This window comes from Euwallacea similis, chromosome 23 (genome assembly GCF_039881205.1).
Source record: "Euwallacea similis isolate ESF13 chromosome 23, ESF131.1, whole genome shotgun sequence".
Taxonomy (NCBI): Eukaryota; Metazoa; Arthropoda; class Insecta; order Coleoptera; family Curculionidae; genus Euwallacea; species Euwallacea similis.
Genome location: NC_089631.1, coordinates 943,152 through 961,848, shown reverse-complemented (window position 1 = coordinate 961,848; position 18,697 = coordinate 943,152). Strand labels below are relative to the sequence as shown.

At 38.7% G+C, this 18,697-nt stretch overlaps 2 protein-coding genes across 6 annotated transcripts; one reads left to right on the top strand and one right to left on the bottom strand.

Annotated features, from left to right (window-relative positions):
- Positions 1 to 238: 238 nt before the first annotated feature.
- aln (allnighter) lies at positions 239 to 2,217 on the bottom strand. The gene is made up of 3 exons (XM_066401492.1): positions 2,010 to 2,217; positions 1,721 to 1,954; positions 239 to 1,583 (listed from the first exon to the last, which is right to left on the bottom strand). The coding sequence occupies exons 2-3, from the start codon at positions 1,871 to 1,873 to the stop codon at positions 510 to 512; spliced, it is 1,227 nt and encodes a 408-aa protein (XP_066257589.1). The 5' UTR covers positions 1,874 to 1,954; positions 2,010 to 2,217; the 3' UTR covers positions 239 to 509.
- Positions 2,218 to 3,869: 1,652 nt separating this feature from the next.
- Positions 3,870 to 18,366, top strand: Gbs-76A (Glycogen binding subunit 76A). 5 transcript variants are annotated; one of them, XM_066401497.1, is made up of 4 exons: positions 3,870 to 4,071; positions 13,356 to 14,062; positions 14,123 to 14,921; positions 17,171 to 18,366. In XM_066401497.1, coding segments are annotated over exons 2-4 (1,500 nt in total). In that variant the 5' UTR covers positions 3,870 to 4,071; positions 13,356 to 13,362; the 3' UTR covers positions 17,172 to 18,366. The 5 variants fall into 5 exon arrangements, with proteins under 5 accessions (XP_066257594.1, XP_066257591.1, XP_066257593.1 ...); XM_066401496.1 differs by having other exon boundaries at positions 3,874 to 4,071; positions 14,120 to 14,921; XM_066401499.1 differs by having other exon boundaries at positions 3,875 to 4,071; positions 13,356 to 13,630; positions 13,787 to 14,921.
- The last annotated feature ends 331 nt before the right edge of the window (positions 18,367 to 18,697 follow it).

Below are 18,697 nucleotides of genomic sequence, written 5' to 3'. Positions count from 1 at the left end.
TTTTCTTTAGTGTTGCGCTGTAGCCGAACTGCCATGTGGTTAGTTGAGATACTACCAATTTCTAGTGTACTTTTACAATACCTTTAGGCACTCAAATCATGCCCAAACGACTTAGATTAGGGATATCGTCCTTAGAGCATGAAAATCATCCATTATTGATAACAAAATTTATTTACATAGTAAAGCCATTGTCCTCATATTTAATTGTATGATTCGTTATTTCAGGTTTATAACAATGAACCCAGTACTGAATTCTTATATTGCGGTTTTTGGGCGCTATTGGTCAAAATCTAGTGATAGATATACAAGGTGATCATTAAAAAAACCTCAAATAGGCGTTGCGACATCAGAAGCTTGTCTGGGATAAATTCCATCTGTTATCGGTTGTTGGTCCGGTGTCTGATACTAAAAATGGTTTAGTTAACGCCCTAGGTTCATTGTTTACAGCGAGATTCTTCTAATAATCACTCGTTAGTGTGAACGCGCTCACAGAATTCATTTACCCCTCGTTAAAGAAAAAAATCGTTATTAACAGAATGCTCAATTTCGTACAAAATATTATACAACCTCTTCCTGACCTCCTCATCGGGAATCGTTCTAACCTTCTCCTCTAGGCCTTCAGGGTTGGCGCACTGCCTCAAAATTGAGGCCAATTCTGAGGGTGTATGTTGGGACATCAGCAGCCCAGGCACTATTATGGTATTGGACATTCTCCAACCAAGGAAAATCTTCTCGCAGATGATTTGTAGGTTATTGTTGCCCACGTTGCTGTGGCATTTGTGTATGGATTTATTGCAAAACGACCTACAGTCTAAGAAATCGCAATCTTCGTCACCATTGCATGAAATTATGTCTTTGAATATGGAGCTTATGATCGTACGTGGGAAGACTTCGTCTAGGTCTATGAATTTCAGTTTTTTTTTGTCGGAGGTGACCCCAAAGTGGTTCATTTTGATGTCACATAAGTGGAACGGTTCTCTGAAGCTGGTTTCAAGCTCGTCTAGTAACTCTAAGATTTGCAATGCCACTCTAAGCCTCAAACCCCAGTCCTCCTTGCTGTCGCCCAAAGAAAATACTGCGGTACTGTGACTAAATGGAAGAGGCTCTAGGTATTCCACTGCAAAATATCCCCCGCAGGTACCAATAAGTTGAGGAAAAACATCTTTGTCAGTAAAAATGGTGGACAACAAGTATTCATTGTCCTGAAGTAAGTTCCACAAACTCTCCATTTCGAGCCTCCTCTTTAAGACATTTTTCTCCTCATATGAAGGCTTTAGCCTGGCGAGCCTCACTGCAGTGTCATAAGCAAGGGTCAAATTCAGCTTGCGCTTTACTATAGTACGTATGGTGGATAGGAACTCTTTTTCAGTGGGGTATTTGAGTACTCCATTATCGTGCCAGTGGATCGGCTGCACGTCAGTGGGGACTGACTTGAAGACTAATTTGATGTTATGCCATTCAGCACTGAAGACTGGTTGTTTAGTAGTTTGAAAAGAGTGGCAGGTGAGAGAATTTATGTCTTTGGAGACACAGAGAGGGGCGCAGAGAGAGCCGATAGCCAGGCCTTGATCGTAGAGGTGGCACTAAAACGGAAGCTGAAGCTGTAACTTGGTTTTAGAATTGGAACAATGGTTTCAACAGTATATCTTAAGCCCAACACGAAACCATTTCAAGAACAATAGGGCCTTAATAAGCGATTTAGCATTACTGTGCCACTTACCAATCGTTTGACATGTTGCCATGCTTGGAGGTTCACGCACAACAGATTCCATCTGAAGAGAAGGTAGACAAAGGTGGACACTATTATTCCCGCAGAGTAAGCTGGGTATCTATAGGTATACAGAATTCCTGGAAGTCTTCGAATTAGCAGCATTTTGCTACGACAATCCTTTCACTTGCTGCCCCAGTTCTCTTGCATGCAACACTCGAGAAGCCTCCATTTCACATCAAATCCCTACAGTTCGTACACATAAATATCCTGCAGCTGACTCAAATACTCACATAATTACTTCCTGCAGGAAAGAAGTCCCAGATGAAACATTTATTTACATATCCAAACGGCTATTTCTAGTTAGGGCGATAGGTTATTGACAAGAATCATCCCCCTATTAATGTTAAAAACAGAGCAACAGCTGCAATATAACATTAAATCGCAGACTAATCATTGCAGGTCTGCTGGGGGTGGCGAAGGAACAGGGATGAAATGCGCAGTGAAAGCAACGTTGCCATGATAAGAAGAAAGTCCCCTTTCTAGATCAAGTATCAATAAAATGTAGAGGGGTTGATGTGTGAGTATGTGCATCTACTTACTTAAGCAATGATCTGGAAAGAGGCGCCTAAAAAATTTCATTGAATAAAAGTGGAAGTTTCATGGGTACCTCCTGAATGGGATGAGGTTTCGGTACAGATTCTGAAGCAGTTGTGATTTGAATTGTCTCAACTTGAGAATCAGTTTGGGGGAGTGAAGAGAGGAGAATAAGGAAAATTAAAAGCAGTAGCGACCTTATAGAGGAGGCGAGATTGGGCGACGGACCAGGAAGGGCAGCGGTTTTTCTTGCGGATAGGGGAGCGGTGATTAAAGATTTCACCCAAGGCACCAGGTTTGCTAAGATCGGCCCTGGTGGGAAATAGAATGATGTACGTGGTATTGGGAGATAATCCACGCTGAAGGCGCTTCATATAAGGCTACTTTTCATGAGAACAGTCTTAAGAGAATTCTGCTTCCAATAATCGAACTAATAGCTCGTGGAACATCATAATCAATTAAACGATTGGGCGTTAATTTAAATGTGTATGTCCCCCAGGGATAACATTACTCCCAAATTCTTCGCTATCATTCTCAACTTCTTGGGAATGATATCGCTTCATAGAGATCCCGTTGCTCAAGTTTGGTACCTAAGTGAATACTGGGTTTCTTACTCGTTAAGAGCTTGTGTTCATAATAGAGGGATACGACTATTCGGTTGACGAGTTTCTATTGTATCAAATTTTGAAGCAGTCGATGGTCATTAGTTGTTCACATTTGTGATTATTCGTTTTATGTTATAGTCGTGATTTGGATAATAGACGTTTATTATTAGTAATTATTGTATACGTTGTAACCCGCAATTAACCTTTGAGTTATTTTCTTTCAACCAACGAAATTTTATCTAAACATCCCCCAAATAAGGCGTTATATAATAATTGCCGAAATTTGCATTGCGATTGATTAAAAGGCCGTGATGTAATACGAATATGAAGTCCCGGCCTTTTCCTTGTTTTCTTTACTAAACGTTTCATCCATTTCGAATGAAAAGTATATTTGGGCACGTATATGTTATATCTTATATTAAAGATGGGCCCCTAATTAATGAAAGTATTAATCAAAAGTATTCTCTCCTCTGAGGAAAATCTGTTTTAAGGTTGTTAAAAGTCCGCTTAAACAACTATAAAATAGCTCAAGGGAGAATTAGTCCCAGGCGCGTTACGGCAGATGGCACGAGGCGTTCAGGTCTGCTTCCGCTATTAAATGGACGTAACATTCACCATTGTCAAGAAACTAGTTTTTGTTTTAATTGGTGAATAATTATTTCGTGTTTTCCGCCTTTAATTGGTTCATATCAAGGATTTCACTGCCGTTCAGTGATTTGTAGGATGAGTTGAGGGCTCCTAAATTCCAATTTTAAGGTCGTTCAGTCACGTCTCTCACTATAACCAGAGACTATCAGGAAAACCGATATATTTCATAATATTTTTATTGGTATCCTGTGCTGGAATCAATCTTGAGCGACACACTCTAACTCTGCCGTGACTATTTCCCAAATAAACTGCTCGGCAATTATTAAATTAACCCGGCATCTATCGGCGTCGCCGTCGCGGGTAGCGTCTCAGTGTCGTGCGTCCGCTCAATTTCAGTCTTTTGAGGCTGCGCGTCTGCCAGTGGCGCCGCCGACGTCTCCTGACGACCTTGTAACGCCCTTGCGACGTGAGTGTGGTGATAGTGGCCGCAGGAATCGGTCGTTTTGTGCGTGCGTTTCGCGTACATTTTCGCGCTTCAAGACGAGTTCATCGGGTTCCCGGCTATCACCAAAGGTTAGTGACACTTTTTCGATTCCTTTCCATCGGATCGCATTTGAAATTCCCCATTTTTCGCCCAGGACCGTCCAAAGAACTTTGTGCTGATTTCTCAAACACCGGCAATTGCATATGGTATTGGTGTCAAACTCCAATGATTGGAGACAATTGGCAGTTTTGTACTTTCATTGCTTCTCATTTCCAGTGAATTTGGTTTTTAAATGTGTGCCCTCGGCTATAAATAGTAATTTGCCGCAATTAGACGCACATATTAATTAATTACCTGAAGCAACGTTATATTGTTTTTTAAACTTTTTTTAAATACGCTACACACATAATTTAGCAGCATCTCAGTAAAAACGTTTCAGTAACGTTGCGGTGGAATCATTGGAAACTTCTCATCTCCACTAACTTCTTTTGCCAGATTACCTAAGGTCGCGAGTCTCACAAATATGTTATTAGCACCTTCGCTATAATAACACCTACATTACAGAGCTGCAAGGGTTTAACTTTATCTAACACTGCTATAAATTAGTGTACATAAAATGGATATTTTTTTATTTATTTATGCTTGTTTATGTGCTGGTCCTAACAACCGGTATTGCTAATAAGGCTTAAATATTTTCATTCTATTTATAACTTTGATAGTAAAGAAATATTTATTAATCCCACGAAAAAATCGGTTTGTAAAACGTATATTAATCGAACTTTGCGAATTACTGCCATATCTTTTTGCACGCGTTATCTTGTTATTTTTATTGAGTCTGCGGCAATTTTCTCACGCATTCAAATATCATATTTAGAAAGATTCTAGGCTGTGCCTTATACGCCTTTTCGTACCTTGATATTTTGGTGGATGTTGTATTACTTACGCGCAATTATATCCACCAAAATATCAAGAAAGTGCACCAACGTACTCTAAACGTTCCTGTTATCGTATCATTATCACTTTACTCAATTACTATTAGAAGATCACTTTCTATGCCCACTTAACACTGAAAATAAGATAAAACTCAAACATATAAAAAGAATAGCATGTAAACGGATTCTAATTAGTCTCCGATTCAATTCCAATCTATGAATGGGCTTATTAATGTTTGGCTAGACGTTTCAGTGCAAACCATTAATTACTGATTAAAACGTTTTGTTACAGTTTTATGTGGGTAAGTCAATTTAGTGTTTTACTTTTAATGTTTATTATAGAGAAAACGTTTTGTCATCCCTTGGCATCAACAACGTTTCCTGAAGTAATTTATGGACCTGTCTTTTTTACATAAATGCGAGACATAAGACGCCAAAATTAGCCCCTCGAGCATGACCCATGTGAGGACTTCCAAAACAATCTGTGATGTACGCGCAAGATAAGGTTTAAAAATATATTTATCGCCCGCGATGTTCAAACTGAAAATTCCCGAAGTTTCGTTTATATTACTAATTTACATCCCGGCAATTTTATCTTTACGTTTTATTTTATTTCTGTACGGATCTATTTTTACATTGAAAATATAAAACCGGGTCCATAATAAAATGTCATTGCTGGGAGCGTGATAAAATTCAAATTTCGGTTATACAAGGTGTCTCAACGGGAGCCGCCATTAGATGCTTTGGGAAAACTATGAATAGCAAAATTGCGAAAATTTAGTGGTTTTATAAAACTCTTGGGCGACTTCATCTAAAATAATTTTAACGACGTCACGTTTCCGGTTGTACCGGAAGTCGATACTTGCTTGCTTATTTGAAATGGAACACCCAATATATTAGACCATTTTTGGATTTTACGTTCAGTTTTAATACAAGTTTATTAATACGTTGGCGTTCTTAGGATTAATAGTTTTCAAATTATATGCAATTGAATGTTGAAAATAACACATGCAGATGTCTGCAGAATTGCAAATTATTAATAAACGGAAAGGTATTTTGTAACATTTTTTGTCACAATATTGTAGAAGGCCCATATTTTAGTATGCTGCCAAGTTTTGCAAAATATTTTCTATAGGGTGTCCACAAAAATAAAGTCATTTTAGATATTAAAAAATGGATAAAACTTAAAAATTTTAAATGGAACTTTACTATTACTTTGATGTGTTATGAAACTACATCGAAAAAGAACCTATGTTAACATTTAATTATCTATAGTAAAGTTGTATAGTTTTTGGGTAATTTCGTTTTATAAGTTGATGTAGGGATAGTGCATGCGAACATGAGAAACATATCTATGGAAAAAGGAAATATCAGCAAAATGTTATTGTTACGTGACATAAGTCATACACACTTAAATAAAAAATTAGTTATATAAAACTAATTTAATTGTAGCATTATAGCTTAGAATTGGGGATGTACTGTCCCTGCATCAACATATAAAACGAAGTTACGCAACAACTATACAACTTTACTATGGGGAACCAAATGTGAACAAAGGTTCTTTTTTGGCATAATTTCATAATACATGAAAATAATAGTAGGATTTCATTGAAGGTTTTTAAGTTTTAACTATTTTTTGATATCCAGGTTGGCTCTATTTTTGTGGACATCTTGTAAAAAATATTAGGCAAAACTTGACAATAAACTAAAATATGGACCTTTTATAATATTGTGACAAAAAAGAGTTAAAAAATACCTTTCCGTTTGTTAACAACTTGCAATTCTGCAGACGTCTGCATCTGTTATTTTAAACATTCAATTGCATATATCTTGAAAACTGTTAATCCTAAAAAAGACAACGTATGAATAAACTTGTATTAAAATTGAACGTAAAATCTGAAAATGTAATAACATATAGGGTGTTCCACTTCAAATAGGCAAACACGTGTTGACTTCCGGTACAACCGGAAGTGTGGCGTCATTTAAAATATTTTAGATGAGGTCCCTTCATTGCTTTTACCGAACCATTAAACTTTCGTGACTTTGCTATTCATAGTTTTCCCAAAACGTCTAATGGCCGTTCTTGGTGGGACACCCTGTATATGTGTAGGAAGAGTCGATTTACATTTTTGCATCGTCGATAGGAAACAGGTCTGGAATTGGAGCAGAAAAACTGATTAACGCTCTTCGCTCAGTGCATTGATTAAGTACTAGTAGGGCCAGCCTTAGCAAGTTTGGCGCTCTGAGCGAAATTTTTAATCACCGCTTTCTTGCCCCCAAGAAAAAACTGCCGACCGAGAAAGTCCACTGCCTAAAAAAGAGAGAAATAAGGCTTTGGCACCTAGTAGAAATTCTTGGTATTGAAACTCTTAATAATTACCTAAAGATCAATTGTTCAGTTGATATTAGAATTCACCAAAAATATGTCTTTTGTTATCAGACATTGAACCGTATGGTTGATAATGTAAAGATTTGCTACGTGACGAAAACTTATACAAGTGGGTATGACATAACCCAATTGCACCATTTGTTGCGTGGCGTGCCCTTGGTTCGGGTTAAAATTCCAGTTTTTAAAAGTATTTTCAAATCATCTCGGATATCTAAATTTGAATTACTGTTAGTGATGTGATAGAACGTCAAAAATTCCTTACAAAATGGTGAATAAAATTGAAAAAAAAGAGATATCTGAAAGAGAGAAAGACATATTTGAGAGACACAAAGATCGTTTTCCTCAATTTCTTCCCCTTACTATCTACTTTTCTGTTTTTGAACTGATTCAAATGAAACAGATCATTATCCCTCGATATAAGCTTAGGATGGTTGATATGACTTCTCTTGGCGGTTACCTGCGGTGACTTCTTCTTAACGAAAGTGGGCCCATTGAAGCTCTGGAATCAATTTGCCACAAATTAGGATACATTTAATAACCGTCGAAGGCCGTGAATAAAACCCATCCAGGAAATGGACTCGCGCCACATCCACCTATGGAAATCACGTTATATGTCCGAAGTGGTTTTCTCTGTTAATGCTCATAACATGAAAGAATTTTTTTATTGATTCTCTACGGGCCTTCAATGTCCTGCTGGACTGCATGTGAAGCAACTCGGAGTGAAGAAATGACATCAGTCAAACTCTCTGTTATTTGTGGAGATATTCAAGATAGTTATCAAGTGTCGGTTGGACGGGAAGTGGGTGTTGGTCTGCAGCTGACAGCCCACCTCTTGAAATCACGCGACTTTTGTCTCAAGTGGTCTGTTCTAATAATGCTCACAATGTGATAGAAAAATAAGAAGTTTTACCGATTCTCTATGGGTCTTCAGTGTCCCGTTGAATTGCAGGTGAAGTGACTTCGAGGGATGAGCGAGGATCGATCAAACTGTCCTTGTTCATTGCGGAAAGACTTCAAATCGCTGCCAAGGGTCGATTGGACGAGACGTGAGGTTGGACGGCAACCGACAATCGTGGCACCCCAACTGGGCATCGAACAACCGGACATAACAGAATCGTGCAAACGTCCACAAAACGTTGCTGTTATTAATGGCGCTTAAAGTCACCAACATTGACCCCAACAATAACTGAAACTGTTAATTTGCCGTAATGTTTTTTATTAAGTTTTAATGGGAGTTAATTTCGTTGATAAAAAGTCGGTTGCCACACTACCGCAAAACATATTTTCATTTAATTTGTTAATATCTTTTGCAGCGTTATTGGTGATGCATTTTTAAATCATTTCGAGTCTCCGGTCATCTGAGGAAGATTTACGCCTTCGACGTGCGACCGCAACCACAACGGTTTCATTATCTTCAATAGAAGCAGTTGCGTCACGAATATGCCAGATTAGTGCCAAGTAAAAGGAAAAATTCCAGTAACTCAAATCGCTTGCATATGACTGTTGTTGTTATTCCCTATCAATATGCTTTAAGTGGTCCCAATTCAGCCCACCAACACCGTTTTATTGCTTTGTGGGCACATGACCACTTGCATTAGATTTTTTTGGTAGATTGCTGGTAAATAGTTTAATTCCCCTTATCGTCCTTGCCAAGTTTTTCGTTCATTTTGGGTCCTATAATCGTTTCCCCCTCACTAAAAATACCTCCAATGCCAGCTATTTCAGACCGTCGTCTCATAACGGTCATACCTGGCTGCATAGCGCTGTTTTCAAGCTTTCTATAATTAGTCTTATTATGCCTCTGCTTTAAAAATTCACATCAAAAATAGTCGCTTTTTTGGGCTTTTACATGTAAACATTCGAGAATTTCACAAGATTTTAAGGCCTATGGGGTTTAAAAATATCAACAAAGATAAACCAGACGCACCGCAAACAGATCCTCGTTAGCATTGGCATTGACCTTAGGTTTTTCGAAACGAAACAACATGAATGTGTATGTACGTACCTTAATTTTGCAAACAAATATGTATAATGCTGATTAGTGCTCGAGGCTAGTTTCGGTACTTAAATTGAAACATTACGTTAATTAGCGCCAGTAGCTGTGTTATACAATAATGAGAGTGGGCCATGCGGGATTATGTGCATGGTGATGCAACGCTGTGAGGTGTAGAATTTTACAGTGACTGTTCGGAGGCAGTGAGTGATTTCCCACTTCATCACCACCAACTTTTCAGGAACTATTTTCTACAGGGAGTCCCATTAAGACCGGTCAGTTCAACGATAGAAAAAAATGTAGTGTTTATTCTAAAAGTTTCGATGTTTTTATTGCAATAAAGAGTATTGACATAGAGGTTATTGATAGAACACAATATCAGATAAATGGCCTTTTCGTGGCTGATGGGACTTGTTCATTCTTTCGACGAAATTTTCGATGCCACTTTGGCATAATAATGGCCCAATTTCGCCAACGGCGCATTGAATCTTGTCTTTCAATTCAGAAATTCTGCTTGGGTTATTGACATACACCTTTCCTTTCAAAAAACCCCTCCAAAAAAAATCTAACGGCGTCAAATCGGAGTATCGCGGAGGCCAGATTATATCGCCGCGGCGCGAGGTGGCTTTCCTGCGAAGTTTCGTCTTCAACAATACCATTGTTTCGTTTGCTGGATGGCAGGTTGCACCGTTCTGCGGAAACCACATGTCTGTGAGATCCATTGCAGCAATTTGAGTCCAGAAGAAGTTGTTTATCATCTCACGGTAACAATCGCCGTTGACGATGACCCCATTTCCAGCCGCATTCTCGAAGACCAACGGTCCACACACACGGTCAAATTACTCCGCTAATCTAAAAGATGCACCAAACAGTGGCTTGCGGTGGATGCACGAGCCACTGAAGGATCATTCTTGGTTTCTCGACTCCTCAAATGGGACAATTTTGTTTGTTCACATAGCCATCAAGTTGAAAATGCGCCTCATCAGAGAAGATGATTTTTTTCTCATTGTTGTTGCTCTAACGTCCATTCTGTGAACGTTCGGCGCTCTGCATGATCTGTCAGTTTTAAATGTTGTATCAACTGAATCTTGTAAGCTTGCAAATACAGATCTACGGTCAAAATTCGTTGCAAACTGCTTCGGGAAACTTCCAATTCCTGAGAAAGATGGCGAATCGATATGGAAGGATTCTAGTCAATACTCTCACTAACTGCTGCAATGTTTCCTGATCGAGCTGGACGATTACCAGCAGATCTCTTCCGGATTTGAACTCTTCAAATCTCTTCAAATTTCTAGATTAATCAGACCACTGTGTTGCGAGGAAGTGCGTCGTGATGACCGAAAGATACACGACATTTTCAAACTGTCTCCGCGAAACTTTCACCATTTTGGTAGCGAATTTTTGACATTTTCTATGCGTTGTTCGTCCGTGTAATTCTCTATAACTAAACCTCAATATTTGCACCTGACAGCTGCTCAAATACAACGCTGCACGAACGACAAATGGTGATAAATTCAAACTAGCCGGTCGTAATAGGATACCTTGTACATAAAGTCGTAATTACTTACTTTTCTGACGAGAAATTTTTTTTTGCACTTAATGCCCTTGTTTTATTAAGGATTCGTTAGGCCCTATCTATGTTATAACGACCTCTCTTTGCCAACTTTCATTGATTCGGTCAGAAATTCGCGTTTTTGCCGCTTCACGTTGTTTACTAACAACTTCGCTATTTTCTTGACCTTTCTCAGCTTTTAACTGTTTAATTTTGCTGTTATTATGGCCAAATGTTAGCTATTGACCTGCTATTCAATACAAATATTGCTTCGTTCATATCAGTACATTAACTTACTTCTAATTTTGTGAATTTTCTCCCAGATTTACTGCACGTTTTTACGGGTTTCCTTGCTAGCGGTCAGTGTTCGATGTCAATCTGGCAACACCACGTTGCGAATTTGTTTTGCTCTTCACCACCATCTTTTATATCTGTCAAACATTTTGCCATGCTGTCAGCTTTTTTCTTCTGGAATTCCAACCCGCGAAGGATCAAGTTGCGCCCTAAATCCCCGAATTCACGTCTCAGCTTTAATTATAATAGTCGCAGATTAAAGCGACGTCACGTTTTGTCCTTGTTTTAGCGGTGACTACCGTCTGTCAAATGTTTTCCGATGTTGTCAGATTCTCGACTTTGGAATTTGAATCCCGAAAACGAGTTTCAGGCTTGGTAGAAATAATATCTTGCAAATCCTGTCTTTACAGCAGTTTTTACGCCCTGACAATTTCCCCCTTTTGTGTGCCTGGTAGTGACCTGGTTTCCCGCGGATTACTAGTAATGGCCCCATTTCGTCAGGTCCTGCCCTGGAATCCTCAACCAAGGACTTCAATACAGAACACCGCTTCAGCCAGTTCTCCATCATTCTACTAAACTCGACCACAATAGGTTGTTCAAGGTAACGAAGGTCGATTTACCACTTTTTTTTCAATTTTATATTTTTCAAAAGTCATAAGAGCTTTTCAAACGGCACAATCTCTAACTCCAAATCGCGCGATTTTGCCTGAACGCAACCGACCCCGTATCTATTGCGGTCGCCGAGATCCCCATGGCGAAGCTCCCGAACCGGGCACCCTGTATAGGCTCACTGAACCTTGGGCTCATAAAACTTAATTTAACCTGATTGTATCTGATTTAATCTTCGTGTGATGAGCTTCTGGTACAATTAGATCACTCAGCTTGATGCGAGCTCCAAGTTATTTTAAGTTACCATGCCATTGGGGTCCAGCGAACGTTAGCTCTGCTCAGGCTAAACGTTTTCTTCTTATTTTAAAGGTTTCAAGTGTGGGATTTATGTGTGAGCGGTTATAGCGCCTGTAATTGTAGTCAGAACCGGCCTTGGCAAGTCTGGAGCCCTGGACGAAATTTTTAATCCCCTAAGAAAATCCGCGGACCAAGGGAGGTGTGTCGCCCTTCCCGGTCTGCCGTCCAACTTTGCGCCCCCATAAAGTCGGTACTGATTATAGTGTCACGTACACAAGTACTATTTTATGCAGTACTTATTTTTAGAGAAAAGTGTACTATCTGAATTCCTCATATCAAAATTCAGGGTCGTTAGGATGTATTTTTAAATTACACGCCTTGCATTTATTACATGTGCATGTAATGCCGGAGACTAATGGGTAATCAATCAAGCGAATTCTAGACAATTTTGCTTTCCACAGCAGGCAACCCACGTTCACTCATTTCATTCACATCCTGCCAGTTCATCCCCTGAGTTGGCCGCCTGGAAAAGTGACTCAGCTAACGCCCAGTTTTTCTCAGAAAAATTGTTTTTTTTACATATCAGATGCGCTGTAACCTCACTACGACGCGACTGAGTAATGGTCATTTATTCACACTACCCGTGCCAAGTCGTCAGTTTCAATTTTTATATTTAAGTTGTCAGATACACTGCGAATTCTGCTAATTGACGATGCAATAAATCGGCAATGTGGATTGTCATCGCCAGTCCACGCGGCTTTATCTAAAATCACATTGATCCTGTGACATCATCGTCCACCAGAATTTGATCCGGCACTCCTTATTCAAAGGCATTAGTCAACGAAATTGTCGATTATCGAAATCAATTTTATTGTTCCTTCAGCAAATCCGACGTTTCGATGTTCGGCAACCATCATCAGTTTTGTTTCTTCTTATGGGCGCCATCTTGAATGTTCACATTTTTGACTCCATTTTTTTTTGTTACGATGATCTGTCATCTGCTTCGGTCCTACGCTCTGGTGCAAATGCCAAAAATTTCCAAAATGTCAAAAACAGTGCCTTGCAATTACCTACCGAAACGCGCACCCTGTATTTGGAAACCATAGAGGTTACTACGCCTCTAAGCGACTGTCTGAAGAGCTTTTTGCGCCTCTAAAGTAGCACGAGAACACTAACATACGGAAAGTCACCCTTAATCTGGCAGCCTTCCAACATATTTTTATTTATTCCCAGCCACGCATTAACAAACAAAAATAACCTTTCGTCACTCCTATTACAGCCAATGCTCATGGGCATTTTTTTTCCAGATTCATCATGACTTCAGAACGAGACAAATGCGGCCTTACATCACTGCTTCCGATATCATGCCGCGACCGCGCAGAAGCGTTCGCTAGAAGCCTCCAATCACGTCTCAGCACACTCGGCTCGCAAGAGGGATCCTCTGAAGAGAGGAGCTGGCTTGGCTCTCCACATGACAGCACCGTCGCTCTATCTCAGCCCCACCACAATCCGGACCCCGAAAGATATTTAGCATTGGAGGTGTTAGAGTCGCCCTGCAGCCCTCAGGAGGAGATCGATGAAAGTGAGTTGCACAAGCTGTGGGAAAATAGAGATTTGTTAGTAGGGAGGACTAATGGTGATTGTCATGCTAATGTGGAGGTAGTTAGTGAGGTAAAATGTAACGGGTTGGTTAGGCATTATTCCGGAGACAGTGATAGCGAGGTCTTTTATGATTTAGATGATGAAGAGAGTCCTGAGGTGCAGCCATATGAAAACGGCCTTGCTCCTCATTCAGAGTCTAGCAAAAGTATCGACAGTGAGACCGGAATAGACGTGAACTCTCTGGAGACCTCCAGCGGAAATCTGAATGAGACTTTTGCCACATCTCTAGATTGCACTCCGCAGCCCTCAGTAAGCGAGGACATCACCACTTTGAGTATTAAAGACGACGAAGAAGTGAGTACATCCAGTGAAGCGATAAGCAATAAAGATGATGAGGCACTGACGGTTAATGGTATAGAGTCTGCTAAGGATTGTATTAGTAAATTAACCATAAGTTCTGAATTGACAGTAGAATGTTCGGTAAGCAAGCCGGCAGCTGAAGATGAAGACTCAGACACCAACAGTGCCAACAAAACTGAGGAAGATGATTGCGACGACACAATACCAAGAGTGCGCAGGTGTTCTTCCTTAAAAACTGGCAAAACCCCACCAGGCACTCCAAGCAGGAAAAAAATAGTGAGATTTGCTGACGTCCTAGGCTTAGACCTCGCAGATGTTCGGACGTTTCTGGATGAAATCCCCAAAGTCCCCAAATCAGCCTACAATGATTTGAGCGATGTAGATCTCTCAGACTCCTCAGACTTAAGCCTATCCACTATCACTAACAAGTTCCACGGCATCAGAGCTGATAGAATTTTAATGCCGCTCTTCGAGCAGCCTTCAGGTACCCCCAATTTCCTAGACCAAGTCCGGGATCAGCAAGTGTGTTTGGAAAATGCTTTAGTAGACGACCCCATTTTGTTCTCGATAAAGGGAACCGTTCGAGTTAGAAATTTGGACTTTAACAAATCTGTACATATCCGATATAGCTTGGACAGTTGGAAGACTTACGCAGACGTCCAGGCCACGTACCTTACCAATTCGTGCGACGGGTTCTCAGATAGGTTCGCCTTTACGTTGTACGCGCATACGTTAACTATAGGACAGAAGCTGGAGTTTGCGTGTCGGTTTCAGTGCAAAGGGTGCCAATATTGGGACAACAATAAAGGGCGAAATTATTGTTTTCAGTGTCTGCCAACATCAAGCGGCGGCACATCTGCGCCGGTCCTCATAACGCACGGGCATTCTGATTGGGGTGCCAGTTTCTACTAGTAAGTATGATTTGTGCAGATTTTTCAGTTAATTTGGGGAAGTGTTGAATTTCTGCAGTGGCGGCTCGTGATCGTATACTGGGTGATTCAAGAAGGTGGCTCGCCCTTATAACTTTTTGTTTTTAAACTTAGAAAGTTGAAGTTGGAAGGGAAGCTGTATGAGAATAGAGTCGATTGATTGACATTAATGACGTTTATCTACTTCCGGTTTAACCGGAAATAACCTCAACTTTCAATTTTTAATTGCAATGCCCTATAATTTTTTTCTTTGGAATCTAGAGGTTATTTTTAGTCTATTTAAGATAAATTTATCTCTTAAATGGGAAAAATTGTTTTTCAGTATTTCAATTGTTTATAAAAGAAAAAGTACTCAATAAAATGACAAATTAGTACTTTTCCCTATAATTCTGACCTAAAATTGTGTGTAATACGTATATCTCAGTAACGTAGCTCGACATGAAAAAACCACAAAAAAAAATATTTTTTTAAATGAAGCATTTTTAGACTAAATATGATTTCTGGATTCAAAAAAAAATTATAGGGCATTACATTTAAAAATCGAAAGTTGAGGTCATTTCCGGTTAAACCGGAAGTGCTAGAGAAGCGTCATTTATGTCAATCAATAGGTTTTACTCTCATCTAGCTTCCCTTCAAATTTCAATTTTCTAAACAAAAAGTTGTAAGGGTGAGCTAACTTCTTGAATCACTCGGTATACAGAAATAGATCGCACACAACGCGTCGAGGTGTCTGTTGGCCGGGGTTCCCTCTGATAGCGGCAAGTGAAAAGCGGTTTTTAAAGGAGGTGCTTATCGATGAATTTAAGATGGAAAGCGGAGTTACAGTTATTAGTTGAGGGTTCTCGCAGTTGGCTATCGCCACCTCTTGTTTTTTCGATTTACGTACGGTCTCCTCCTTTTGGAAATTTCCGAAAAAGTTCACATAATTTTTATTTGATTGACGGAAGTTGATTTCACTGCCCTTTAGAGTTCGTTACACAGGGTGTAACATATCATCACCATAGAGATATTTCAGGGGGCGATAATACTCCCCAAAATAATTAAAAAATACTAATAGACCTATAATCAAAAACGCACCATTTTCGATATACAGGGTGGCAAAGTTTCTCATATTTTATGGTTTTCTCAGGTATGTTTTCAGTTATATTTTTGAAATTTCGTAAACCTATTTGCTTTAAGACCCTCTATAATAAAATGTTAAAATTCTCGGTAGCCATAGACAGGGTGTTAGGTTTTTTTGGTCATGTACCATTTTATGCTTTGCATCTTTTTTTTAAACACTTTGTATGAATTCTAAACCACATTTCAATTATTTCTTTAATTCTTTAACTTTGTGGTTTCTGGCAGTAATTTCGTATCTTTCACCGTTTTCGTAGAATTTGCAAAAATATCTATGGATGCCAATTAAGAATGTAAAGGAAGTAAGGAAAAAATAATCATCCGGTTAAGTTATAAACTATTTGGAGCATATTCATAATATTTAATCAAATTCCTTAAAATAAAAATAAATTTAAACGAAAATAAAATTATAAAAACTGTTGAAAACGTCCTCCTCCTATTAAGATGCAAGACCACTCTTTACTTGATAGCCTAACGAACTCTCTCAAATATTCCAGGAGTGTTGTGGATGATCTTACGCGAATTTACAATTTTATTTCCCAATTCTTCTGTTCCAATTGAAATTTGATACACCAATGATTTTTGGTGTCCCCAAAAAAACTCCAGATTATTCAGGTCCGGGGATCTAGGAGGCCCTCGACTTATCTAATGGTCGTTAAAACGTTGATTCAAGAATTTCCTTATCTCTATATTGAAATGGGCTGACGCACCATTGTGTATGAATAGCATTTGGGTTTTGCAAAGAATTGGTACCTCTTGGAATTGGCCTTCTCTCTCAATAGGTCTGAAAGTTTCGGTTTTTGGATTCGAAAATAGGTGTATGAAATTCTAAAAATTTAACTGAAAGCGTATGCGAGGAAAACACAAAATATGAGAAAAAATGGGAAACTTTGCCACTCTGTATATTGAAAATTGTGCGTTTTTGACAAAGGGCCTATTAGTACTTTTTTATTATTTTGCAAAAAACTATCGCTGACTAACCTGAAATATCCCCATGATGATATGTTACACCCTGTAGATATTTGCCTTGCAGGATTTTATCCAAGTATGATATTGCTACATGCCACATTCCTCATCTTTTATAAAATGTAACCGTAATAATCATATTTCAGGCGACACTATTCAGCAATATCTCCAGAGAAATCGAAAGATGGTCTTGCATGGAACGAAAACCAAAGTGATTAAGGTTCGATTGCAACCAAAGAACGAAGGATAACGCTATCCACATGATAACTGCTCCGCGAAAAAGAGCAATTGTAGGGAAATATAGATCAGGCTCTATGTTATGACTCTAATGTTATTGTTTTAATGTTTTGATTTAACTGTATGGAGCAATAGATATTTTTACATGATAGTATTTTTATATACAACAATATGGGGTACTTTATGAAGTCATGGATGATATTGACCTGCTGCAATTTTATAATTCTCCAACGGAGAAATTTTATCCTAAAACAGAATTTTATGTTTTTTAGATCAGTGTTAGTAGTATTATTGTCCCAGGCATCTTGCCCTATTGTCCATTTCTTCATCAGCCTGTCACATACTCGAATGTAACGTTATATTATGAATACTGTAGGTATATTTTAGAGATTCATGCAATTTGTATTATAATAGAAGTTTGCTGTTCATTTGTAGGCTGTACATATTATTTTATTTTTTTTGTCCTGTTATCGTCACTGTCCTGCAGTTGTGAGAGTTCCTTGTTTTGCAATAGTGACAGCCAGAAGACTGAAGAGGAGCAGTATTGTAATTAGTAATGGAATACCTCATCTTAGCTCCTAGCAAACAGAACATTAAACACCGTAACTAATAACCGAGTTACAGTAATATTTTATCGTTTTGCAAATAAACGTAAAATTTATGGCGACTCATACAGCTACAACATTGCAAATTTCGATAGGTGTTTCATGATAGCGACAATATCGTGCTTTCCTATTTTTATGTCTTTCAATTTTACAAAGCAATACTAAACTTAATTTCAAGAGACATATCAGGTGCCTTTCTTGTCGCCTCAATGCTCAATGCCAGTGGATGTGATCAAACAAATCAAAAAGAGTTGGATAAAGGTCGTAGTTTCTAAATTAAGGCTGTGAGTAAGTTGTATTGTTTTGAAGAGGTTTTTATGGAATTATGCCTTTATATAATAGCCTACTTTACGAAGATAAGGCTAGAAGCACGGTTAAATGTTAGAAATTAATAAGTTGTTGAAGAAATTATTAGCCAAAAGTTTCCTATATAATGAACGGCAAATTTTTAGGTCAGAAATGTATATATATGTCTGTGTTAAATACATTTTTTATATAAATCAGCTGTTTTATTATTCAATTACTGTCGAAGTGATTGATAAATGTTTATTCTACATAAAACTACCTATTTTGGCATTTTATTAGCAACAACGACAAAATAGGCGCCGTCAGCAGAAGTAGCATGATACTTTTACATCCGCCATTGTCAAGAAAGTCTTAGAATTTAATAAGGTGCGAGATCCATAAGATGGCGCTGGTGTCTATATTCACATTTACCTTTGCTACTGCTAACTTCAATTGATATTTAAATGGCGGCGCCATCAGTTGCATGGAAAATTGTCATTCGCCATTGTCCAGAAAGTTTTGTATGTTGTAATTAATTAATTATTA

What these genes read in the sequence shown, in the direction of transcription:
- aln (XM_066401492.1), bottom strand. Translation starts at nt 1,873, where the DNA reads ATGCTGCTAATTCGAAGACTTCCAGGAATTCTGTATACCTATAGATAC. An exon ending in GGCAACATGTCAAACGATTG is followed by an intron (nt 1,584 to 1,720) that starts GTAAGTGGCACA and finishes CTTCCGTTTTAG; the next exon opens with TGCCACCTCTACGATCAAGG.
- Gbs-76A (XM_066401494.1), top strand. Translation starts at nt 13,363, where the DNA reads ATGACTTCAGAACGAGACAAATGCGGCCTTACATCACTGCTTCCGATA.